General features: G+C 39.9%; 1 protein-coding gene across 1 annotated transcript in view; it reads right to left on the reverse strand.

Annotated features, from left to right (window-relative positions):
* Window positions 1–26288, reverse strand: part of Pkhd1 (PKHD1, fibrocystin/polyductin) — a 430053-nt gene that overhangs the window by 261880 nt on the left and 141885 nt on the right. Inside the window, exons 35-36 of the mRNA XM_005369574.2 lie at window positions 24912–25068; window positions 1315–1527 (exon numbers count right to left, since the gene is read on the reverse strand). Coding sequence (XP_005369631.2) covers window positions 1315–1527; window positions 24912–25068 — 370 coding nt within the window. The remainder of the gene's footprint in view (window positions 1–1314; window positions 1528–24911; window positions 25069–26288) is intronic.

The following is a 26288-nucleotide window of genomic DNA, read 5'->3' on the forward strand; positions in this document are numbered from 1 at the left end:
TGTGTCTGTGTGTGTGTGTGTGTGTGTGTGTGTGCATGTGTGTATGTGTGTGTGTATCAACAATGATTATTACACAGTTTGTAACAAAACCAGGACAGAGGACAATATCAGGCTCCTCAGTACAGTTTCCACCCCACATCTAAAACAATTTTTCTACTACAAGTAGGTTCCATTTTTGTTGTATCAATACAAAAGTGCTGGTATTGGTGACATCAGGCCTTTTCAGATCAGGCTGCTACCTGGGGTCCACATTCTAGGGTTTTTTCATTTTCTTTAGTTTTGTTTGGGGTTGCTGAAATTGTAGTTCTTACCCATGTTATGCAAATACTACGTTATTGAGTCACCTCCCAGTCCTGGAGACCACAGTATTGCTTTGTATTTGACCAAGACCAGACAACAAATGTATATAATTATCTGCTAAAACACTCATTTAATTCTTACATTTTCCAGTTGTTATCAATATCCTACACATTTAGTAATTGCTTATGTCTTAAGGGAAGAAGCAGTCAATTTGCAAAATGGAATGAGATGATCAGAAAGCAAGAAAAACTTGACACAGAAACTGTTTTCTCTGGGGAAATCATGTAACTTGAAATTCCCATCTGTAGGGGGATTTCAGATACAACTATAACTGATCTCGGCATGTGTTGAACAATTAATTGTGAAGAGGAGTTGTCCATATTTGGCTTGTGATGTCGGGATATTACCTGCTGAGAAATGCCAGCTTCTTCTAAATAATTGTCAGTCAGTTTTCACTGAGTCCAACAATCATTCCAAATGTCAATCTCAGTGACATTCTTGAAAAAGATTTTACTCTTCACTGACATACACCACTGTTGTTATCACCTCTGGCCTATGTTGTCCTCATGCAGGGTCCCAAGTTGAAAGAATTGTCCCTACCTGTGACAGGCTATTTTCAAGTGGAAGACAAGAAACAAATGGATAAAGAATCACAATAGCTTGTAAAGCCTTTACTTTTGCACGAAGTGCAATCTAATTGCTCATATTCATCAAACCAGAAGATGGCTGTGGCTAAGCTCACCCTCAATGGGACAGGGAAAATGACTCCGAAAGAGAAAGCCATCTGAAGGTATGCAAAGTTATTCAGTCCATTGGAACCATAACCACAGCACAGTCTGACAGAAAGTAATAATTAGATACGTTATTTAAGGAAATAATGTTATGTATTAATTGACCCGCTGTCTCAGCAACAAATTCCTGGGCTTTTTAAATAATTTAATCCCTGTTCCTTGCCCACATATTTGCTAGAAACAATGCCATTTCTCCTTCTTTTGTGAGTTATCTACTACTTACCATGCAGGGAAAGGGTTCCATTCCTCACCGCCAGGAACTTCACTCCATAGGGAAAGAAGGGGGTAGAGTGGGAACTTCCATAGAGTTTGAGCTGAGCTTTGCCTTGGAAAGGCTTGAACTCAGAGCCGATGTGGAGCTCGCCCCCATCCGTAATGAGGATGGAGTGGGCTCTGAGCTCAATAGGTCCTGGTTCCATGAAAATCAGCTTGCCACCTGGCAAACAAAGAGCAGGCAGTCAGTCTTCAGGAGAATGAGGCTCACCCTGTTTTGGCAGTGATGAAATTGCTCTTGTTTATATACTTCTGGGAGTTGAACTTAATATATAGTGAACTGTATTCTAGAAGCACCATAAGGTAGGCCAGACACCCAAGGATGAAAACATTTTATCTTTAAGCCAGTTCTCCTAAGATATTACTATTTGCTGCAGCTTTGATAATTTATTTTGTACAACAATCTAAATATCCAGCAACATAGAATTGGCTAAGGAAATTGAGGAGGTCACTGACTTTACAGGTTACAATAGATTAAACTTGGTTATAAAATTAAGCATGTGACAAAGTCAATGCATGAGAGACAAGGCTAGAGGAAAATGAGCTAAAGGCAAAAAAAAAAAATACAATAAAAGGAAGCGGTGAGCTAACACCTTGCATTTTGTGGGACGCTAGTTATCCAGTATCCTCCATACTTGCTTTTGTCAACAGACCTTAATTTCAGAGTTCTTCCTCACTGGATGTAGGTGAGTGGCCTATCAATCAAGACTCCGTGTCATGTCGTACGTTAAGTCAAGACTGAAGCTTTGAGAGGCATGCAGAGCAAAGGGGAAGGGGGAGGCATTTTAGATCTCATTAATTCCATTGGTGATGTTCTAAATTTTCTAAATTCTCAAGAGAGTTCCAGCTCCTGAGCCCACCACCTGCCCACCTCCTCTACTCCAAAAGCCTTGATTCTGATTTCTTTCTGTGTTAGGAGGTGGAGACTTTTGAAAGAGATGAGATAAAATGAGAGATTAGAGAGCCTTGATTGAATCCTGTTGTTTTATAGGGGGAGGAAGGGAGAGTGTGCATAGAAAGAGATATAAACATATCCCTACGAAAAAATAATGCAAAAGCAGGGAAGGAAAATTTGCAAAAGCTTTTTCAATGCTATGTGGCCATGTCAGCTGAAATAAAGCAATTTTCTTTACAAAGTATCAGGCCTCAAGTATCTTATTATACTAACAAAAGATGACTAATTCATGCTTCAAACATATTGGCCTGCCTGCTAGCTCTTATGGTCTGGCTTTAGGCTTTATGTTTTTGTTGATATTGTTTTTACTTGTTTGTTCATTTGTTTTGGTGTTGGAGATATCCATTTGCTATTGGACGTCGTACATGCTAGGCAAGTGCTCTATGACAACGCTTGACTCTACATTCTCAAACAAGATTTCTAACATCGGTAAACACTTTCTTTACTTACAAGTACCATGTGGGATTTTTTTTTTTAGCAATTGAAAGACATATTACCTATTTGTGTCTTTATTTTCTGTTCTTTCTATGCCAGAATACACTTTTTATGGAAGCAATGACCAATTTTGTTCATTTGAAGTATGTAACAGCAGCTGATAGATAACTGAACTTGGTATATAATTGTTAAGTAAATAATTATAAAGGTATATCTTTTTAGACAATCTGATGCAAATTTGAACATATACTTACTTCAATTTTCTCCAAAAAGATAGTATATATCTATTTGAGATGTTAGATATTATCACAGTAAATTGAGCAAAAAATAAATGTAGAGAGAGAAAGATGTTAGAAATGTCTCAAAGTGCAGATCCTACTTTTACAAGGGAGATGTTGGCAAGGGGATGTACGCAACAAAGACTCTTCACTAGCTAAACTTTGTCTTGAGTTCAGTACACTAATTCATGCATTTAAGTTGCTTTCCAGAAACAACAACTGGAGGTAGTTAACAATGAAGAAAAGGAGAAACAAAAAGAGCTAAGATGCCTGTGGTTATTTTTCTTCACCTTCATCTTAATGCAGAGATAATGATCAAGAAATGTTTGACCAGCTGTCAAATGCAGAGACTATTTCTCTGACCTTTCTCTCCAGCATTTTTGGCTATCATCATAACACTTTCTAGTCTTCAGTCCCAAATCCCAATCCACACGCCACCATCAGAAACAGTCATAAGATGTCTACATGGACAAGAACTCCTACACTTCTTCTGTTCAGAAATACTTTAGACAGACTTGGCCTAGGCATCTAATTCATCATTTTATAAAGTATTCAAGGGAGTTTCTCTGGGGAATTAAGATGAAATTCATTAAAGTAATGTTCATACTGATGGCCACTCATTGCAAGTGTCTGTTACTTTATACTTCCCACCTTTATTTCCCAACTACTGTTAATGTCCACTCACTTTAGAAAATGGCCTCGACACTACCTAACCATTGACTTTCAATGGCTCACTGCTGTTAGTATTGACTTCTCTCTTGAACTATTGTAATTGGAGGTTTCTCTCCCACCCTCCAGTTCCTTAATATCCACTCTGAGGCTTAATATTAATTAAAACTTTTTGGCCGATGACTCAGGCTTATTACTAACTAGCTTTTACTTCTTAAATTAACCCATTTCTATCAATCTGTGTATTGTCACTTAACTGCGGCATTACTTCACATGTTGCTTTTCCAGTAGCTGCTGGCAACTCTCAGACTCCCCCTTCTTTTTCCCTGTATCTTTGCTTGGATTTCCTGCCTGGTTCCACTCTGCCTGGCTATGGTCAAATCAGCTTCTTTATTAACCAACAGTGATGAAATATATTTATACATACAGGAAGACATTCCACACCAATCTATATCCTGTGTAGACCATACAAGACAGAAAAAAAAACTGTCTTAAAAGCAAAGAATCTCCCCTTTAGGAATCCCTGGGCCTAGTGCTGAAGAACAGTAGCCCTCTGCTTACCAAGCTTCTAAAAGACCCATTGCAACCATGATATTAATTTTTCCAGTCATCGTCATCACACTAGAAATGTTAATAATGAATCTGAACTCCATTGTGAACAAAAAAGAAGAAATGAACCCTATGATGCAGTTCATATAATGGCATCAACTAAAAATGTTTTACTCACATCACTCATATCCTCACTAATTACATTTGACTGAGGGACCACAAATTGCATGGCAGGACTTCCCACTGTAAAGAGTCAGTGAATCAGAACTGACCTTGATGAGCAAATATTGAAGGTCATGCTCCAGTCCTGTTAGATGCATCTGATTGATCCTCAGCCTGCAGTTTCATTAATTAGGAACAGTTCAGTTTTCTCAATTGCAAAGTAGAGGGGAGAACCATGCACCTGCTAGATCCTTTTAACTCTAGAACATTTGATACCCAACTATAAGGACCATACAGCATCCCTTGGTTTTTGCATTCTCATTGAAAAGATTTTAACTAAATACATAAGGAGCCTCAGCAAGTAGATTTTAATATAGTAGATCAACCTTATTTAAAGCAAGAATATACTCACTTGGCATTAGTAGACCATACAAGAGATGAGACCTGTCAGGATATCAGGTTTATTTTCTTGATTACTTTTTGCTGCTTTTTATTGGTGTTTGTCTTTTTCTTGTCATCTAGTCATGTCAGTCATCTTCTCCCATTATGATCTGTGGCTTTAAAATAATATGCTACTTTAAAAGCATCCCTCCTCTCAGTACATATTCTCACCTATAACTAGACTGAACTGGATGGCTTCCAAATTTGTGACCCATTTATGAGATCTCATGACTTGGTCTTGTGACTATGTGTTATTATAATATCCTTTTGTTTCCTCTAAGACTCCTTCCTCCACCATTCATATCTAAAATCTGCCAAATAATAATGTAGTCAGATTTGGAAAGAGGACGGAGTCTGGTGGGAAGGTGAAAGGAATATAAAAAGAGGGCTTAGGAGGGCCTGGATGTGATGCAAGTACATCAGAAGTATCCATGGAATTGACTCAAGAAAGCCTATTATTTTGTGCAGTGATAGATGGCAGATTTATTCTTTACATATATTACATTTAGACCACACTACCTCCACTCCTCCCAAACCCCAAACTTCCCTCCTCCTAGATCCACTCCTCCTCTGTTTGCTTTCAAATAGAGAGAGAGAAGGAGAGACTCCCAGGGATATCAACTGAACATGGCTTAACAAATTACAATAAGGTTAAACACAAACCGTCCTATCAAGGGTGAAGGGGGCAACACGGAAGGAGGAAAAGAGACCCAAGCATAGCAAAAGCATCAGCAATACCCACACTCCCACACAGGAGTCCCACAGGAACACCAAGTTATGCCAACCTAATGCACATTCAGAGACCCTAGCTCAGACTCATACAGGGTCTGTGATTATCTCTTCAGTATCCGTGAACCCTGCTTAGTTGATTCTGTAAGCTGTATTTGCATGGTGTCCTTGACCCCCTCTGGTTCCAATCAATAGACAGCAAGTCATGATATTAAAAAGTTGGGGAAAGGCAAAAAGACACTGTCGATAGGACAAAAATGGCGGACTACAGAATGGGAAAGTATTTCCACCAACTCCACCTCTGACAGAGAGCTAATATCTAAACTATATAATGAATTCAAGAAACTAGACATCAACAAACCAAATAATCCTATTAAAAATGAGGTCCAGACCTAAACAGAAGTCTCCATAGAGAAATCTCAAATGGCTGAGACACATGTTCAACATCCTTAGCCATCGGGGAAATGCAAATAAAACTACTTTGAGATTCCATCTTGCACCTGTCAGGCTGGCTAAGATCATAAATATAAGTGACTGCTCATGCTGGCAAGGATATGGGGCAAGAGGAACACTTGTACATTGCTGGTAAGAGAGCAAACTTGTACAGCCACAAGGAAATCAATGTGGCAGTTCCTTAGGAAATTGGCACTTGCTCTACCTCAAGACCTAGCTGCTATTCCACTCTTGGGCATTGTCTTAATTAGGCTTTTCATTGATGTGAAGAGATGCCATAAACACAGCAACTATTATAATAAAAAAAAAACATTTAATTGGAGTGGACCTACATTTTCAGAGTTTTAGTCCATTATCATCATTATGTGACATAATGGCATCCAGGCAGACATGGTGCTGGAGAAGTAGCTGAGTGCCCTACACTTGACTTTGCTGGCAACAAGAAGTGTTTAATCTCTCTGTGCATGGATTGAGCATATATGAAACTTCAAAGCCCACCTTCACAGTGACGCACTTCCTATAACAAGACCACACCTACTCCATCAAGACCACACCTTCCATTAGCGCCATTCCCTTTGGTGGTATTTTCTTTCAAACTAGCATATACCCAAAGGACTTGCTATCCTACCACAAAGACACTTGTTCAACTATGTTTGTATCTGCTTTCTTCATAATCACCTGGGAACAACTTAGATGTCCCTCAACTGAAGAACGGATAATGAAAATGCACATTTGTACAGTGGAGTAGTACTCAGCTGTTAAAAACAGTAACATCATGACTGTGAAGGCAAATGAATGGAACTAGAAAAAAGTTAACCAGAGAAAGGTAACCCAGACCCAGAAGACAATCATGATGTGTACTCACTCATAAGTGGATATTAGCTGTTAATTAAAGGTTACTCATAATCCACAGACAGAGAGAAGCTAAGTAACAAGGCAGGCTCAAGAGGTCATGACTGGATCCCCCTGGGAAAGGGAAATAGAAAAGATTTTTCACTGGCCTGGGGTGCATGGGAACGGAAACAGGGGGGTCCAGGTAAAACAGTGAATGAAAAAAAGAGTACTAGGAGAGATGACTGGAATTGTAGAGGGGGAGGATGAACTTGGGGGTGGGAGATGTAGAAACCTAGTGCAGTGGAAACTCCCTGGAATCTATGAGAATGACCTCAGTAAAGTCTCCTAGTTTGGGGGATACAGAGCTGAAACTGGACATCCTATAGAACCAGACAAGGCTCCCAGATGTGAGACTGCATCATCAACACAGCCAAAACACTCGACCTATCATGTGTCCTGCCTGCAAAATAGGTTGGAGTAATGAGGAAGCAGGATTTGTGGAAGAGGCCAGTGCAAGTGGCCAGAGGGAGTGACTGGCCAGCTAATGACTGCTCCAACTTGAGACCCACACACCTGACATTTCATGATGGCCAAGAACCAGAAGCTGGTCAGCCCACACCCAGGAAAGAGCCAAATGCAACTGGCAAAAAAAAAAGCCAATGAAATGATTCCTAATGATATTCTGTCATACTCATAGATGATCAAATGTCATCAGAGAGGCAGCGTGCAGCACTTAATAGGAGCAGATGCAAAAACCCACAGTCAAAAACTAGGTGAAGCCAGGAGACTCCTATAGAGAACAAATTTTTAATCATCTTTTAAGAATGTGTATATATGTTCATTTGATAGTAATGAAGACAAGAAGCCAGGTTTTTCTGAGATTAACTGTGGTATAGTTCATTTAGAATCAACCTTCAAATAAGACTGTAGAAATCGTTTTAGGCTTTGATTACATTTAGAATCAGGTTTTATTATTTTTCCCATGTATATTATAATGAAAATATGTTCTAGCACAACTTACTTACTCCAAAAGCAAAGAATTAAAAAAAAAGAAGTAGCAGATATTTATTAAATACTTACTATAGGCCAAACTCATTGGGCAGTTTATTTGAAATAACCTTTGAAAATTAGCTCGTGAAATAACCACCCCTTTCTGTGTTTCACATAGTAGAATCGGCTTAGAGAAGCTTGCTTTTCTTTTAACTAAGAGAAGTAAAAGCTCAGAATTAGAACCCAGGGCTACTAGAAAACAACTCCGGTATTTTACCTCTTTCCACAAATATTTCCTGGCAACATTTTAATTAAGTGAAGTTGTTCTCAGAGCTGTATTTAAGTGAAAACATGTTAACCTAAGTAAGTTTGCCTGTAGCCTGTTTCTACGCGGTTTATTTTTATTTTGTTAATGGAGATATCCTCCCCTCTTTCCAAAAGGGATATCTAACAGATTACAAGGATTAGTGGCTAAATACATAAGCCGGGCTCTGCCCGTTATAAGATTAAGCACAGTTTTAAACACATTGAAACAAATTGGTAGAGAATTTGAAACATCGGTAAACATCATTTACTGACAGGACCTAATAAGGATGCTAATGAAGGGAGAAGAGTTTGGTCCAAAGAAAGAACTGCTTTGTGTTGAAAGAGCTAAGACTAAATGAAATAATGAACACAACATCATAAACACTGCTAAAAAGCATCCCCTTGCTTCAACAGTAGCAGCGAACAGAAAGATACGCAGTGGAGGAAGTTTACGAAAAAATTCAGTTTTTTGTATATAAGATAATTCTGTGGCACCCAAAGAGAAAGCCTTCCTGTGGAAAGAACCTAAGGTTGATACTTTCTCTAAGCCTGTGCAAAAGCCACAGAATTTCCATCCTCACAGAATCAACTTGCAATCAATCTAGAACGGGCTGCTTCACGGGAAGCCGACTTGAACACGGGAGGGCAGTAGGAGGATGTTATGTCTCTACTTTAGAGTCTGTCCCCATTTCTTAGAGCTAAAATAAAGAGCAGGGCTGAAATCAGCCTTTTGGTATGACCCTAAAATTGCTTGTTATGACTTGAATGAAAGCGGACTGTATCTTCACAAGTGGTCTTGGGTAATTTTATAAAAATCAATCAACCATCATTACAGTCGCTTCCCCTCTAAATACATAAACGAACACATCTTTTACATGTAACCACTCATTTCCATCAAACCTCTCTTATTTCTTTGAAGGGGAAGTAAAAGAGACTTTTAGCAGCTAGCTGATGTTTGAAGAAAAAAAAAATACGAACACTAAAACAAACTTTTGGCTAACTGTATAATCAATCATCATCTGTAATGACCACAAAATCATTTGCTTTGTTTTATAAGGAAAACAGATACACAGCTTTAAAGATGACTTCCTTACAAGAAAAAAATTTTAACCTATTTTTACTAAAACCAATAGTCTTTGAAAGAGCTGACTTTCCTTATCTTCAATTCTTCCATTCCTCTCTCTTGTATAATCCCCACCTCCAGCTGGACCTTTGCCTCGCTGCTCTACCATACTGTTGCTGTCAAGGTCACAAACTTCATTCATATCGGTCTCCATCTTTGATTACCTTGTAATTTACTATGTCCTGGAACTCCTTCTCCTCACCTGCCCCGTACTGCCTGGCCCTGGTTTTCCTCCTCCTTCCTTCTTCCTTTCCTTCTCATAATGCAATCTTGGCTGTCCAGGAACTCACTGTGTAGACAAGGCTGGCCTTGAACTCACAGCGATCCACCTGCCTCTGCCTCCCAGGTGCTGGCTTTAAAGCGCCATTACACTAGGCTTCCTCCTGTTTCCCAGGCATCTATATCCCTGGTAGTTGATTTTTCTGGTCATCCCAACCTAAGACACTTCATGTGTCCCAAGACCCAGCCCTCTGGCCACTTTTCTTAGCATCGTATGTACACCACCTTCTTTGTCCCCCTTTAACTCAAGGGTTTAAAAAAAATCCATGTATCTAGTTATAGATAATTCCCAAACATTGATCTCCAAGCCTAATAATCTCGGCCCTCAACTCAATTTATATACCCATCTTTATTTTCAATATCTCTACTTGAATGTCCAATTACCTTTTAAACTCAACAATTCAAAACCCAAACTCCCCTTACCTCAGAAATCTAGTTAATCCTATCCGGTTGCTGAGTCCCACAACACTAGACTCAACTTTCATTCTTTCCCCAAAACCAACCCCTCAGGAGATTTTATACATCGCATCTTTAAATTACCCTCCTAGTCTGGCTATTTCTCACTACCTGTATATACACTCCTAAAGTCTAGGTCACTTTTGTCTCAGTCCTGAAGTAATATTGGAAGAGCTTGTCCTCTTAATGGAAACCATATGATCCACGTTTATGTTAAAATCCTACACTCATCCCCATTACTCTCAAAGCTTTCTAGACCCTTCTATATCAGTCTTCTCTGGCTCAGTCTCCTTTACTCCCTTCTTGACCAAGTGTTCCTGTTGCATTGACCATTTTGCCTCCTCCTCCCATCTTGAAGCATTTACCCATGATGTGTCCAGAGTCCCCTAGTGACCCTTCCTCAGTATGGGTTCCTGCCCATCTCAAACCAGGCTGAATTTTGTTCTGTGGAAGTAGGAAGTATAATAAAAAAAACATAATTCATTTCCTTATTTGTTTCTTTCCTTATAAAAGAAAGAGGAAAATTTTTTTACTAGCTTTATCCACAGCCATAGTCTCTGTGCCTACAGCAGTACCTGAGCCATAGGAAATAGTATTGTTGAATAAATACAACTTTAAGCTCTGGAAGTAAATGAAGTCTCCCACAGAGGCTAAGTAGACTGAAAACAGAAGGGGGGGGCAAAAGGACAGAGGGGGGAAGGTCTATCACATACCCACATAAAACCTAGAATAATAAGATTTAAATAGATTCGAGTAATCAGAAGGTTGCAAAGGCATGGACTCTGGGGAATGTTTTAAGAGCTGTGAAGGTGGTAATGTGGATGCGAAATGTTATATGCCGTATTTTAGCAGGATTAAGGGAGTAACGGCTCACAGTGATAGCGTTTTTGGTGAAGAGGTGAGTGTTGGGGAGAAGCTAAATAAATAATGAACTCAAGAGTCAATAAGCAGAGGAGACTGAGATTGATGCAAAACTCAAAAAAGGATCCGAGGTCCCCCATTAATTAGATGACGTCTGTCGCCAAACTAGATCATCTGTCTTCTCAAACCTTGAACGACGTGAATCGGGAGAGGAAAACTACCCAATTTATTTACTTACAGTGACTAACCTTCATTCAGAATATTTTTTGTAAATAATTTAGCAGCCTATATATCACAACGTTTCAACTGTTGACTTGTCAAATGGATAGTCAGGGGCGTCTGTGATTAGCACTTCTAGAGAATGACAGGGGACTGCGCATTTAGGGTGCGCAGATACTACTATGCCTTGATAAGGGGGAGCTAGCTGCGATGTGGGACGTTGTGGGCTATGACACTATACTCGCTGTACCGTGCTGCTTTCAGAATGGAAGCTACGAGGAGGTGAGGAAGAGCAGGAGAGAGCAGCATTAGGCAAGGAGGCCACAGCCCGAAGCGTGCATCGTGATGGGGTGCACGCCACACGGTTTCCTTTGTTGGCAAGATCCAGATTAGACTCGTGCCTGATCCACTGGAGCAGAGCCTGGGAAGCCTTCGAGGTGGGCTTGTCCCCGGCCAGAGAGGCGGAAAATCAATTTGGCTGGCAAACGAGAGCCCCCAAGAGCTCAGTCCACGCTCCATAATCCTATCCACTAGCAGCTCAGGAAATAGAAGTCGGAGTCCTCACATATTCATGGAGAATGTGAGGCATAAATCAGGCTTTAAGGATAAGGGGCAAAAACAATGGACTCTCTGGCTGGATACTAATTAATCAAGCACAGAACACCTAAGCTTAGCAACCTGGGATGAAGCCACTTACACACCAGCAAGCAAGCAAAGGCTACTGCGTCTCTTCTCCTTTTCTTTTCCCTTTCAATTAAAGCAGATATCAGCTGAAAATTTCCCCTTTAGCTGATGCTGCTTATGCATGCCCCTGTTCTTTCTTTAATTAAAAAACATGCTTATTGCAAGACTTGCCAGAATCACTTTAACGGTATTTTAATTGTAATGTCTCTGCCTGATTAAAAAAAGAAAATATGAACTGAAAGTGTTTGCAAAAATGGTTCTCGGGATGCCAGAAGAGAATTATACACCTCCCAGGAATGGATACCACATACCAATTCTTGAATTAGCCTTGTGTTGCAGTGATATGGGCAGCGCAGAAGGGGAAAACGTATCTGAAATAAAACCATTGACTCCCAGTCACAAACAATAGCAGCTGGAAGAAATAATCTTCAGCAGTTTAGATGTTCCCAACGGGATAAAGAACTGCAACCAACCTAAAATGCTACACTCAGGAGAAGCCCATTCAGTGTGCCCAGTGCAGTTTCCCCTGCTCTTCTTACAAGTCTTACTGAGAAAAGAGCAATGATACTGTTAATTGCCTTTCGTTGCTGACATCTTGATGGGTTACCTTTATGGGTTTAGGCTCTCTCTCAAACTTGATCATGTATCAGTGTGACCTGAATGAATATCTTAAAACATAGATGTGTTGGGAGTGATGGTGACTCTACACTTAGATGCTATGACTGAGTACCAGATGCTGAGAACTGTAGGTGTCCCTTATTATTACAGGTAAGTTATGTCATGGCTTTGGGTGTCCACAATCTTGCCATACTTGCTCCCATCTAAAACAGGCAGAGAAATAAATACAAACTTGGAATTGCGGATGAATTCTCTTTCTCATCCAATAAATATTTCCCGTTATTTCCCAGACCTTCTCCAAGGTATGGAAGTAAATATGTAAAAACATATGGTCTCTGTATCTTTTTCAATTGCTTTTTTTGTGGAGTTGAACTGTTCCAGGTAATGACAATAACTTGATGTAGTGAACTGACCTGTTTTTCAGATAAATGAACAGGGACGTAAATGTTATAATTCACTTAGACTTTTACTTGTTCTTTCTGAATCAATTCTACACTAATTATAAGTTTAAACATATTTTTGGAACTACATGTAAATATTTAAAAGAACTGAAACATTAATATAAATAAATCCCTGTCATCCCAGGTATGGTTACCAATTATTTAACTAAACTGACTCCCTTTAGGGCTACAGAAGACCACCATATCCCTCACTCAGTTACTGCATGGGTTCCTAAAGTCACACACAAAGGAAGCAACTGCAAAAGGAAACAAACACAAAAATAAAACTCCATCTTTTCCCTGAAATTCTGCCCACACGACTGAGCAATTCTAGTCTTTAAATGACTTCCAGATACAATTCTCTGATTTGGTTATAACATTGCTCTATTAGAAATCAAGGCAAAGTTATTCTGTATAGCAATTTTGAGGATGCCGTTAGTTTCCTTGGGCTGGAATGTCCACCTTTATCTGGCCCTGTGAATATTGCACAGGGCGTAAGAAACAACAATAATAAAGAATGTTTGGTCTCATAGTTCTCATAGCCCAAGAATCTTAGTTACATAAGAAGTCCAAACTTTTAGCTCCCTTTCTTGTTAGGATGAATAGGGTCTAAGGATCATTAATCAACAAATGAGACAGAGAGGTAAGGAGAGGCCAAGTCCTGAAGGACCCTGTAAGCCATATTAGGTTTGGATTGGAAATTAAGGGCTAATGGAAAGCCAGTGAGGGGTTTAAGTAAGAAAGTTCAAGACATTTATCTTTCATTACTGAATATGTTGTTGTAGGAATGGACTGGACCTTTTCGGTAGCATTTTTCATATTACAGTATCTAAGTTGTCAAGACATAAACTGTAAATTGTTAAGCATCTATCTATCTGTCTGTCTGCCTATCTTTTGAAAGCATGTCCTTTCTCACAGCAACGGATTATCTTTCATTTATGGCTAATCAAGTGTGTCTGGGACGGTTCTCTGGAAGTAAATAATGTAAGCCATTGTCAGATCAAAAAAAAAAAAATAACAGGCTTCAGAGGCAAGTGTCCCTCACATAAAAAAGCTTTTGTCTCTGATGTCCTGATACACAAATAGAAAATGAAATTGGTCACTGTCTGGGTGAATCCAGTAACATGTGAGGGTACCAGGAAGGATGCCAGCTATAGAAAGCTCACAACCAACATTAACCTGTCTTCTCACTTAAGAAACTCAGTTATTAGTTCATTCATTCACTCAGCAATTATCTGGGCATCTACTTTCCCAGAAGCCCATGGGTACTTTCAGTCAGGATAAACATCACCAATTCTGGCTCCTGCTCACCTTAGCCTATAGCCTAGAACTGCATACTCTTCCACAATGGTCAAAAAAAAATAAAAAATTGATGTTATATTTATAAATAATTGGGGCTTTGATCAGTAAAATAATCACTGTATAAGCATGAGTAACTGAGGTCAGACTCCCAGAACCCACATAAAGTCAGACGTGGCAGTACCCATCTGCAACGACTATTCCTTTTTTTTCTTTTCTTGTGTGTTTTTATTGAGCTATACATTTTTCTCCACTTCCCTCCATTCTTCCCCTCTCCCTTTCTATTCTCTCCTATGACCTCCATGCTCCCAATTTACTTAGGAGATTTTGTCTTTTTCACCTTCTTTTATATCTCCGTGTTTGTCTCTCTTAGGGTACTCTTTGTTATCTAGTTTCTCTAGGGCTGCTTTATGTCTAAAAGCCACTTATGAGTAAATACATATTATATTTGTCTTTCTAGGTCTGGCAACACAGTATTCTTATGGTAAAATAAAAGATGGAGACAAGAGAATCTCTAGAACCTAGTGGACCAGGTAGCTTGGCCTATGCAGCATCAAACCATGAGGGACTCTGTTTCAAACAAGGTAGAAGCCTAGGATCAACACCTGAGGTTGTTCTCTCATACCCGTGTGCATGCTATAGTGTATGCACACACACACACACACACACACACACATACACACACACACACACACACAAAGTGTGGTAGAGAAAGTAAAGGGCTGGATAAACCTTAAGTGGTAAAATGCTTGCCTAACAAGTAAGAGTATCTGAACTCAATCCCAAGAATCCACATTAAAATAAAATAAAACAATAAAACTGACCATAGTGAGAAGCAGAAACAGGCAAATCTTTAAGAGTTACTAATGAGTCAGTCTAGCCCTTTTGTGAGCTCCAATCTTGTTAGAGACCCTATCTCAAAGCAAAACATTTGTAGACAGAGGTTTCTGACCTACCAGCAGCTCCCAAATAAACACATTAAGGCTTATTTTAGTTACAAATGCTTGGATGATAGCTAAGGCTTATTAGTAACTAGCTCTTACATTTTAAATTAACCCATATTCCTTATTTACGCTCTGCCACATGGTGGTACCTTTATTAGTATGGCATGTTCATCTCCTGATCCCTCTGCACCTGGCTAGCAACTCCAGACTCCTCCCTTCTTCCTCACAGCATTCTGCTAGTCTGGCTCTCCTGCCTAATCTTATTCTGTTCTGCTACTTGCCAGTCAGCTTCTCGGCTTCTTTATTAAACCAAACATAAAAACATATATTAACACAATGTAAAGAAATATTCCACATCAAACAACAATAAAAAGAGTGTACCAAGCCTGAATAATGACACTCAACGTTGTCCTTTACCCTACACATACACACACAACACACACACACACACAACACACACACATATTTCCACATATATAAGCATACATTCCAACAAGTATGCACATACACAAACACAAATTATGTCAAGTTATCAGTAGAATATAAATTCTGTCAATAGCCCAGTTAGCCTTACAGAAAGTATCTTTCCATAGTGTAAGTTACATCAACCTGTCACCAGGGAAAGATACATAAAGACATCCAAGGTAAAAGGAAGTATGGGTAATTTTCAAAACTACCCAGGCTAATACTTTCTGGTACAGACTTCATCAAGCTTCAGCTCTGGACCACATGGGATGCTTGCTGGCAATTGTAGGCAGCACAATTTCCCTGTCCTCCACTACTCCTAATCCCCAGGGCTACATATGCTTCAATCCACTTCTCTCCCTGCCAATAGGAAGGAGATGCTATTATTCAGGCGCTAGTAGACTTATCAAACCCACCAAAAAATCTGTGACTGCCTCAGATTTGACCCAGGGTCCATCTAGCTGACCAAACTTTAGTGAGTCATTTTACCATCTTCTGTCTGAAGAGTGGTCCGGTGGTTTGAAAGAAAATGTCCCCCGAAGGCAATGGCACTTTAGGAGATGTAGCTTTGTTGGAGTAGATGCTGTGCAGGTGGGCATTGGGGTCTCCTGTATTCTCATGTACATCCATACTACCCACCATGACAGTCCACTCTCTGTTTCCTAAGATGTAGAACACTCGGCTACATACAACCTATCTACCTGCACACCGCCTTGTCTCACCATGAAGATAATGGACTGAAGCTCTGAAAGTATAAGTTGCCACCTCAATTAAATATTTTCCTATTTTAGAGTTACCATGGTCATGGCGTTTCTTCACAGCATAGAAACCCCAAGACAAGTGGCCATATTTTGACCAACAAAGGAAGTAATTCAGTCTCCTTCACAGGCAATTTAAAGCTAAATTATTTTAAGTTTACTAATTTGAAACAAATGTTGGCAGCTTCAGATCACATGTTGACCAAGCATCCTATTCCAAAAAGAAACCTTAATACGGAATATTTCACTAGGAGCAAAACTCCAGCCTGTCATCAGATCCACTTTTTTTTATTTTTGGAGGGGGTAGGTACAGAAAAACTAATAGTTTTATTATTTTAGACTGTTCAGCACATTTAAATTTATCACTTTATTGAATATAGAATTTTGTGATGAATATTAGATATAGCATTTACACAGGAATACATTTCTAATAATGTAATTTAGGACCTTTTAAGCTGTTTTGATACAGTTCCACTCTGTCATTCTGGCTGACATCAAACTCACAGAAATCTTCCGGCCTCTCTGTCTCTGCCTCTGCCTCCACAATCCAGGGATTAAAGGTGTGTACCAGGGCACCTGGAACTTCACTATTTCTTTGTTTTTTTTTTCTTTTTTAAATTGATTTTTATTGAGCTCTACATTTTTCTCTGCTCTCCTTCCTGCCTCTCCCCTTCACTTCCTTTTAAGCAAAGCTGGTGTCTATAAATACTGCAAGCATAGAGAAATCTGTCAAGCAACTGCTAACAAGAAAGGCAACAAGTGGCATATCAGGGGAGCCCTCTTTAAAGTATTTCCTGATCCCTCTATTGCTAAGTAGACCTGAAGCCCCATCAGAATCCCAGGCTAGGTCAGTGTCAATAAGAAGCAACAACGTATACAGTTCCCTGGAGAGATGCTTAGTCTTGACTATGAACTTAATTGAAGTTAGGAAAGCAGAGAGCTCAGGGTGTGCTTATGAAGACATTGCCAAGACAACTAAACCCTGAGGACTCTGACCTAATCAATGGATTGATCCCTTGACAGATTATATCCCTGGGAGGTGGTGAGACACAGAAAGCAGGACCTTGTGGGGGGCCTTAGGTCAGAAGAGGAATATATTAGAGACAATCATGCCCTGGCCTCTTCTCCATCCTCTGCCTCATGTCCCCCGTATGAGTTTTTCTGCTCTGTCATGTCCCCCTTAGCACAATAGACAAACATATCACACCGTGCTACAAAATTATTTCTCTATTTATATTGTGTCTCAGGTACTAGCAAAAGCCGACACATGAGGGAAAAAAATGGCAAGCTGGGTTCAGCTCCTAATGGTGTACCCTAAAATCCCCAGAACCTTTCCAAAGATGAAGAAATTTGACAACGGGTTCAACGGTGAGTTGAGAAATGGCACTGCACTCATAAACTGTCAGCAGCTGTGGTGACGAGGACAAGATCTGCACAAAACAAGCCAGTCAGAATTCCAGCATGGGACAGGGAGGCCCCCAAGCCTCCACCCCAGCTGAGGAGCTACTGCCAATTGATGGTCACTAGGAGAAGAAAACTCATTTTCTTAGGAATCAGCCATGCTCCATTGGCTCCACCTCACACGGGTTACACTAATTGGACTCCGTTATTTTTCAAAATGGGAATGATGTGGGGAGAGGGAATGGAGCAGAAGATGGATCTGGAAGCAACTGTGGCGAGTAGAGAATGTGAATATAATCAAAATGTGTTATGGGTATGTATGAAATTCTCAAATTATAAATAAAATATTGCATTGTTTAAAATAAATGATGTTTTGTCTCAAAAAAAAAAAACAGAATCATGTTTATACTACACAAGTCCTGATTATAATAGATCCAAAAGATCTGAGTCTCCTTAAAACTGAACTAAAAACAACTTTAAAGGAAATGAGCCCACATTCCAAGTTGCACCAAAAAAGCTTTATGTTCTCGAGCAGCTAGGAGAAGGGAGGCAGGCAGATGAGGATTCTGCTGTTTCCACCTCCTGTCCCTTCTTCCCTTGCAAAGGAAAGAAAAACACTTCAGTGTGCATCCTGAAGATAACAGGGGCAAAAGCAATCCAAGGCCTTTATTATCCAGCTAATTCTTTCATATAATCCAGTTTGCTTTATATATAGAAGCAGCTGCTATCTGTAAATCAAATTTTAACTTCGGTCTGATTCTCAGCCATCTCCTCTGTTATCGCTCTTAGTCCAAAAGGAACAACGGATGTTAATTGAGTTCTTATTCTGGACCAGGCTCTGTCAAAAACTAATGGCTTTAAAAATATTTCCTCATTTAACTCAAAACATCCCTGTGACTGAGGAGTGCATAGTAATACTGCCTCGTAACCATCCCAAGAGCTTGCTCTTGCTCTTGCTGTGACTTCTGAAGTCATTACAATCTGGTACTGCCCCAGGAAGGAGAACCCTGGGGCTCATAGGGGCTCAGTTTAGCCAAGGTCACAGAGATGGTAGATGCTGAGGCCTAGATCTAACTCGGCTCTTTCTGGCTTGAAAGTCTGCCAAGCATTTAACTGTCGTGGTATACACCAGTAGACCAAGAAATAGAAAATCGCATTAAGGGAAAGCAATGTATTACTAAGCAGCAATGGAAATTGGAAGCAAGCTTCTGGTAAAAAGGTTTTAAAGAAATGGCATTGCGAGAAATAAGAAAGTACAAAATGTCATTTTTATATGTATTTTTAGTATAAAACATGATGTTTTAATTACATATTTACATGTGCACACTTATATACATGTGCATATTTATATATACATACACACACTAGATATTGAAATTAATGTATCCACCAGCTTGCATTTATCATAATTTTTGTGCATGTATGAGAGAGAGAGACACCTAAATTATAAAGGCTCTACATTATGAGGATGCTCTGTCCTCCCTTAATTAACTCTTAATTATTATCTCTCAGCCAGTTAATATCAAGCTGCTTGACCACCAGATGAGAAAGAGATTCATTACCTCATTCGAGAAATATAAATGTTTCCTCAACTGCAGAAGATCCTTGACTGGGATGCATAATTCTTTGAAATAGGAGAACTTTCCTTCTTTGTTTTTATTGCTCCTCATAATTACTTGGAATAAAAATGATAAGTTTTAATTCAGAAATGCCTTTAGCTATTGGGCATCTTCACATAAAAGCACAAAAAGTATAATTAATGAAATGAAGGCAAGATGCCTATTTTCCACCCCCATCTCATTAGTAATAAGTGATTAATTCTCTTTTGTGTTTAACAGTATCCCTAATAACTAAAAGAAAAAATGGGGGGGTTGGGCATTAGGTGCAGCTGATAGTACTGGGTGGGCATGTATGAAGCTCAGAGTTCCATCCCAGCACGTCATTGTGTTGTCAACCTATAATCTCAGCAATAGGAATTAGATGCAGAAGGAGCATAAGTTCAAAGTCCTCTTCAGCGATAAGGATTTAAAACCCAGCTTTGGTTAGGGACTCTGCTTCAAAAATACAAAAACAGGAGAAGGAGAATAGAAGAAGTAGAAGTAGAGATGGCTCACAAATTAAAGTTTTGTATCTTCTTCTACGTAGAATAAAATAATGCTGAGGAGAGACAACAAAACAGCTCAACAGGTGAATGTATTTGCACTCCAGAATAAAACAAAAGTAGATATATCTGGATGTCTTTATCGTGATCACAAGAATCCAGCTTATTTCAAACAATTTAAGAATGATTAAAAGGAGAGATATGTATCACTGAAACAATTAAAGAGACTGAAAACAAATTAATTGGGAAAGATAATATTCAAGAAATCAGGAATTATTTTCATATATGGAATAGATTTCACCCAGACCTTGAACCATAGACTATTTGCTTGCTCATTCATGTGACAATCACCTTGCAGCTTTTAATCTCCATCATTTGTTCCACACTGTTCTATATTCTGACTAGACAACAGCCAACAAATTCATGATTTTTTTTGATTTGGGGATTATTCTATGAGAAGAGACATACTTTGTAGCAATGACTAAGTTTAAAATATGACTTGTGGTAATAAAATTATGAAGAAGGAAAACCAAACCAACGCAAAGAATAATAAGAAGAGTGATGTGGGATTTTCTTCTATCTGCTGTGAATATGTTTTATTACCTTTGGTTAATAAAGAAGCCACTTTGGCATATTGCAGGGCACAATATAGGAAGGCAGAAAACTAAACTGAATGCAGGGAGAAAGAAGGTTGGGCCAGGCAGACACCGTGTAGCTGCCGAAAGAGAATGATGCCAGAACTTTACCAGTAAGCCACATCCTCATGACAATACACAGATTAATAGAAATGGGTTAATTTAAGATATAAGACCTAGCTAGAACTATGCCCGAGCCACTAGCCAAACATGTAATTAATACAGTTTTTGTGTGATAATTCAGGTCTGAGTAGCCAGAAAATGAAATTGCAGTCTCCAAATACAGAGGGGTAGTTGCAATTTTGGGAAAGGTGTTCTGTAAGCCCTTTCTGACACACTGATATTATCTCAGAGAGCATATAAACACAATGAGCAAGCTACATGAACCTAGAGAACAAATATTGCACACAAAGGACATCAAGGGCCAAGGTCTAAGGTCAGATAGTTTCACAGAAGTGCTTAGCTGTGGTGAGTAAGGATGACAAGATCAAAGAATAAATCCAGAGTTAAAGAAGGACCTTGGGTTTCAGTCTTGGTGAGATGTAAAGTCATTAGAGGTTCTGAAGAGAGAAGCAGCAAGGGGGTGTGATAGTTTAGTAGGCATGAGCTAACACTGATAGGGCACACCTTAGCATACAGAACTCAAGGCAAATTGCAATGACTTCAGTATAAGGAATCTTATTTTCTATTCAAACAGGTGATTTCAAAAAGGAACTTACTTATGCATAGAGTGGGAAGAAGCTCATGAGCTCCCAGCCCCAGCTCAGGAGCTAGAGAAAGCTGTTAGCTACTGGGGGAGGACTGTCCGTTTTCCTCAGGGTTATAGCCACAGGCAGGCCAACCATGCTCCAGTGGATGGTCCCACACCCACGTACAGATGGGCTATCTGCTTAGACTCAGAGGCTTATTAAAATAGAAAGTTGGGAGGGGTTATGGTTAAGAGAGTAGATCTGGAAGGAGTTAAAACAAGGAGTTGGGGATAAGAATGATGAAAACGCATTGCAAGCAAATAGGAAAGAATGAATAATATATTACAATTTCTTTAAAGTGGCCAGTTCAATACTTCCACAGCAACTCCAGCGTCATCAAGGTCCTGAGCTCATTTCACGTTCCTTCTTCCCCATCCTTACCAAATCACCTAATGATCTTATACAGTGGCAGATTGAGCTGTCATATTTACATAACAGGAAGTGAGGAAGAAATGAAGTACAGACATGTACTACTGCATCAGCTCTACTTTAAGAAACTTCTTATACATGTAAATTTCTTCTTAGACCAGGTGTTAGCACAAGACTGTGCCCAGCTCCAAAGGAAGCTCGAACACACAACAATTTAGCATCTTCCTGTTACAAATTGGGATTCTGCTAAAAAGAAACACACACACAAAGCTAGAAGCACTGGGGAAAACTTAGTGGCAATGTTTAGCAATTCAGACCTAAAATTACAGTGATCAGGAATAAAATGACACTGATGTAAGTGGAGATGTACGAACACCGAGTGAGGCTTGAGACAGCAGGAATCACTGGTGGTTATGGTAAAACAAAGCATAAAGTCTATCATTAGGTTCACTACGAGAAACGTGCAATTTCAGTAAGTAAGGTAGGGACGTCCCTCCCACTTTGATTCTCCATGCGATCCAAACACAAGTCTGGAATAAATGACATGCTCTCTTTTAAACATGTGGACGTACATGTATGAGAATGTATGGGCATGTCCATGTAGAGGTCAACCTTGGTTGCTGTTCTCAGAAATGCTATGTAGCTTCATTTGAGATCGGGTGACTCTTGCCCTGGAGCTCACCAATTAGGCTATACTGGCTGACCAGTGAGCCCCAGGGATCTCCCTGTGTGTGTCTCCCTGGCACTGGGCTTACAAGTGCATGTCAGTACACCTGACGTTTTCATGTGAGTTCTGGAACGGAACCTGGGTTCTTATTTCCTGCACAGCGAATATTTTACTGACTTGTATTGCTTAACACACTAAAAAACTGGCATGTTCTGAATCCTCTCCACGGGTCATATCTAATAACTACTCACTGCACATCTCTGCTTGTGTCCATCAAGTGCTTTAGCTAGAACTAGAAACTTCAATCTGTCGTATTTACTCCCCTTGCCATTTCCTTTCAGTAATATTGCTGCCATTAATGGTTTTCTTCACTTTTTCGGGCATCTGAGAGAATTCCTAGGCCACTTAATAAGCATTCAAAAATTATCTATTGAGCAAAATTTGGTCTTTGTCTTTTTATTGTTTTCCTTATTTCTAGATCTACAATTTGTGTCTCTATGATAAAAATCTCAGCTTCTCTGGAGGCAACTCCCTTCCCTGCAAAGAACTCTTGTAAGCTAAGTGTCCAAAGGCTGATTTCCTCTTCTTCCATTCCCCAGAATGAGAGTGTTCACCCAAATGTCGCTCATTGATTCTACACAACTCAAGAGTGAAATATTGTCTAATCTAAAATGATCATAGGAAACCATCAGTGAGGGGGAAGTGGGTGAGTTGCTTGCATCTCTGAACTCATAGAGAAAAGCTGTAAACTTGCTGCACAGGGTCCTTCCTTTCTCCTGCCCTTTGATGCCCATCTGCTGCCTCTTTCTTCATATCTCGTCTTTTCAACACTATTTCTTGGTTAAACATTCCTAAGAAATAAGCATATATCCAAAGACCAGACTTATAAATCCAAGATGAGTAGGAGAGGTTCTTTCACATGGTTGTGTCAACAAAAGGCCAAGGCCCTTGAGAAGCTGCAGGGTACCCCATCCTCAGGCATAATTCAGATTCTGTGGGAATGGTGCCCACTTAAAGCTTAGCAAGGAAACCTTTTGAGACGCAGTTCTAAGTCTCTAATTTTACTTTGTCATTGCCAGTCTTCAGGTTATACTGATTTATTGACATTCCTTAACTACTAAGTCATTTACATACACACACACATACATATCCCTATAGCCACTAAGCCACATATATACACACAATACATTAAACCACATTACATATATACACACATAATACTTCCATAGCCACAAAGCTACATACCTACACTTAATTACACACACACACACTCACACCATAGCCACTAGGTCACATACATAATATTCCCCATAGTCACTAAGTCACATACATACATGCATACATAACCCAATAGCCACTGATCTACATACATGCATGCATACATACTACATTCATACATGTATATATATAAGAAAGAAAGAAAGAAAGAAAGAAAGAAAGAAAGAAAGAAAGAAAGAAGGCAGGCAAGCACAAAACAGGCAAAAACTTAATATGACAGACATTCTACCTCTTAAAGGGCACTAATTCAATGACGGGACAGAAAACTTCTCGCCTGGGAACAAAGGAAAAATAAAAACAGCTTCCAGAATAAAGAATGTCACAATAACTGGCCAGAAAATTTTGATTCAGTCTACAAGAAACAGGTATTATAGCCAGATTGTGGTGGTACATGACTTTAATCCCAACACTCAGGAGGCAGAAGCAGGAAGATCTCTGTGAGTTTGAGACCAGCCTGGTCTACAAGAGCTGGTTCCAGGACAGGAACCAAGACTACAGAGAAACCCTGTCTTGAAAAAAAGGAAGGAAGGAAGGAAGGAAGGAAGGAAGGAAGGAAGGAAGGAAGGAAGGAAGGAAGGACGAGATATCAAAAGTACTTTAGCTAATCCTCTTCCAAATGTTTGGGTGTGTAGATACGTTCTTACTGTAACAAGAGTGCAAACAAGTGTTGTTTACGGCATCTATAGTAGCTACTGGTGTCAAGTTTTAGAGGCGTCCATAACTAAGCCTTTCTCCCACACAGTTTCCATCTGACAATGAGCAAAGGCACTTTCATAACTATTTCTTATTATCAGCCCATGAAGTAGGAAGTATGATTTATTATCATGTCACAGATACAAAAATAAATGCACAAAGAGGTGAAGTGACTGACTTAGCCACATGGTAGATGAGCTGAAATTTGAGTTCTCAGGCTCCTCCAACTTCCTCTACCCTAGAGCTATGTGGATGGTTTTGCACTAAGGAAGCCTATTTATATGACTTTCCATGGGACCAAGAAGACAAAACCACAACAGGGTAAACGCAGGAAGACATTGCTTTCTTGGCAGACGATTTCAAAGGCAGCAGCATTAACCAATTTCAAGGCATTTTGCTATATTGTGGGGTTTGCCCTGGATAAGCATGACTACAAAGGGCTGGGGCAAGGCAGCTGCTCCTGGAGAACACTATTAACTCTCTTGTTTTTGAAAAAAATAAAATAATTAAGCTCCGAGCTTTAAAAGAGCGGAAAAGAACGGCCTTTAGCTTTGAACTCCTCCGACCATTTCTTACTTTTCATTTTAAAAGACGTTTCAATCTGGTTTCAAAATAAACTGTCAATCAAACGCTGAAACTTCTCCAAAACCTTCCCCCTCCCTTCCCACTCCCTCCGAGTGACCACAGGCTGTTCAAACTCCACAGACCTTTAAGGTGCAACGAATTCAGGAGGCTTGTGTTCGCATCCAGCAGGAGCAGCTGGCCGGTCTCCACCGTGACGCTGTCGCCATCTTGTGGCAGTCTATGGGGAAACCAACTATGAGGCCTGGACCACCTCCGACAGAACTGGAAGGAAAGGTTGCCCTGGAAGAGAAAATGATTCGGCTTGTTTCTGAAGCAGGATGGCACAGTGAGCAATGGAAAATGGTAAATGCTCCGGGAAAAATTAGTCGCTCTCTTTTTCCTTGAACAACTAACCCAAACAGAAGAAAAATATAAAAGGATATAAGCTACACCTCTGTGCTCAGCTCCTAATTTTTTTTTCTATTTTTTTTTTCTCTGCGCAGACTCTCTTGAACCTAACAGGCAGAGCTGATTCCATGCCTTACTTTTACAGACCTGTATTGAATCTTACACAAAAAAATGTCATGAATAGTCTGGACTAGAGAGAATTAAAATATTCTTCTTGATGTGTGGCATTTTGCTTGATGTAATTGGTATAATTTTTCACTGACTCTGCCACCAAGTGTCCCTGTTTCATGGGAACGTTCCTTTTCTAGAGGGCACAGATCTACCATTCTGCACAACTCTGTCCTCTCAGAAAGCAAGTTGTGCTGAACAAAGCCGAGGCCGGCACCAGTGAGAGGCAGGCTAACTTCAGATGACAAATGAACAGCCCGGTGGTTCACGTGAAGGGCAGAGGGCAGGACTGAGAAGAGCCAGCCTCTCATCTCCTGAGTTGTACTTACAGAACTTCCAGTTTTCCTGTCCCTTCGTGGTCACTCTAAAGCCACGGGCTTTAAAGAGCAGAGACATAAACGTCACCGCACATGTGAGACTCAGCACGTGGCTTATGAAGTTCTCAAATGAACAAGAAGGGGAAATATTTAAAACTCAGGATAGGAAATATGGTTTCCTCAGGAAAAGCATCAGCAGAACTGTCATACTGACACTCCAACCAAATGTCTGAAGTGTCCACACATATGCACCAAAGAAGTCCCTTGTGACAGGTTGTAGGCAGATGGGAGGCAGTCATTAGGAAGGGAGCCTTGCTTTGGGGACCCTACCCCTCATACTGGGTCACCTCGCCCCGCCGTAATACATGGGGAGGTGCTTAGTCTTACTGCAACTTGATATGCCCTGTTTTGTTGAGGGGGGGGGGGAGATCCGCCCTTTCCTAAACAAAGATGCAGGAGCAATGGATGGGGGGATGGGAACAGAGGGGCAGGAGGGACTGGGAGAAGAGGAGGGAGGAAAATGTACAGCCCAGATATAAAGCACATAATTAAATATATTTTTAAAATTACTGTCAGTAACAACCTTATCTGTTTATGTATGTTTCTTAATTTCTAGAAAAAAAAAGC

This window comes from Microtus ochrogaster, unplaced genomic scaffold, assembly GCF_000317375.1.
Source record: "Microtus ochrogaster isolate Prairie Vole_2 unplaced genomic scaffold, MicOch1.0 UNK52, whole genome shotgun sequence".
In the NCBI taxonomy this organism is placed as follows: Eukaryota; Metazoa; Chordata; class Mammalia; order Rodentia; family Cricetidae; genus Microtus; species Microtus ochrogaster.